The sequence below is a fragment of the Penaeus monodon genome, chromosome 20 (assembly GCF_015228065.2).
Source record: "Penaeus monodon isolate SGIC_2016 chromosome 20, NSTDA_Pmon_1, whole genome shotgun sequence".
NCBI classification, from domain to species: Eukaryota; Metazoa; Arthropoda; class Malacostraca; order Decapoda; family Penaeidae; genus Penaeus; species Penaeus monodon.
Window position 1 is genome coordinate 12,147,249 of NC_051405.1, and position 806 is coordinate 12,148,054.

The following is an 806-nucleotide window of genomic DNA, read 5'->3' on the forward strand; positions in this document are numbered from 1 at the left end:
GTATTCCCTTTCCAAACCTCCAAAATTGCAAAAACTTTTGTTATTGCAACTTGTAAATAAATTCTAATTTTCTGATTTACTGGCTGATCTTTGACCGTGCAACATTCAATTTGTACAGACATGGCCTTTCATCGTCTGCCTGCTGGGCATTGACTGCGGCTCTTTGAAGCAAGGGGATTAAGTAAGACTTCTATATGAAGCCCACCGCTTAGTTTGATCCGTAAGAAAGCATCCACCAGCAGACCAATATTCTTATAAATACTGACTGACCTAACTCTCCCCTCACTTTTTTTCTTTATTCCTCACTGAAACATAGCACTTACTATCTTTCCTTAATTTTTTGCTCTTAGAACCCTTTCTTTAAATGATTAAAAATTTCCTAAAGGCATATTCATACAAAATGAAAAGGTGAGAGTGAAACATACCTTTTCTTTAAACAATCCTGGGAGCTTGGTAGAATAATTATTTCGAGGAAGATCTGGTAGGGAGAGCTTTGGAATGTCCATGTTGGTCACAGCGTCCCAAGTGCCATTTGAGGATAAGATTTCCACCTTCACCAAAAGGTAAGGGTCTGAAGACCTGTTGCATAAAAAGGAAGAAATAAGTCACACAGAGTAAGAATGCAAAAACATCTTTCTTCTTAGTTATACTCCCGTGATTACCACTTAAACTCAACAGCAGCAAAATAGTTTGATAATCAAGACTTCAAAGATAAGTCAAAATCTGACTTATTCAATCTTATGCAACTAAAAGAAAATCAATAATACTGGTACTCAGTTCCTTCTACAATTAGCAAAATCTGATAC

At 36.4% G+C, this 806-nt stretch overlaps 1 protein-coding gene across 2 annotated transcripts in view; it reads right to left on the reverse strand.

The window, feature by feature from the left end:
- Window positions 1–806, reverse strand: part of LOC119585631 (TBC1 domain family member 25-like) — a gene marked incomplete at its 3' end in the record, with an annotated part of 14,981 nt that overhangs the window by 6,944 nt on the left and 7,231 nt on the right. For both annotated transcript variants that reach the window (XM_037934301.1, XM_037934299.1), the window contains 1 exon segment: window positions 426–579. In XM_037934301.1, coding sequence (XP_037790229.1) covers window positions 426–579 — 154 coding nt within the window.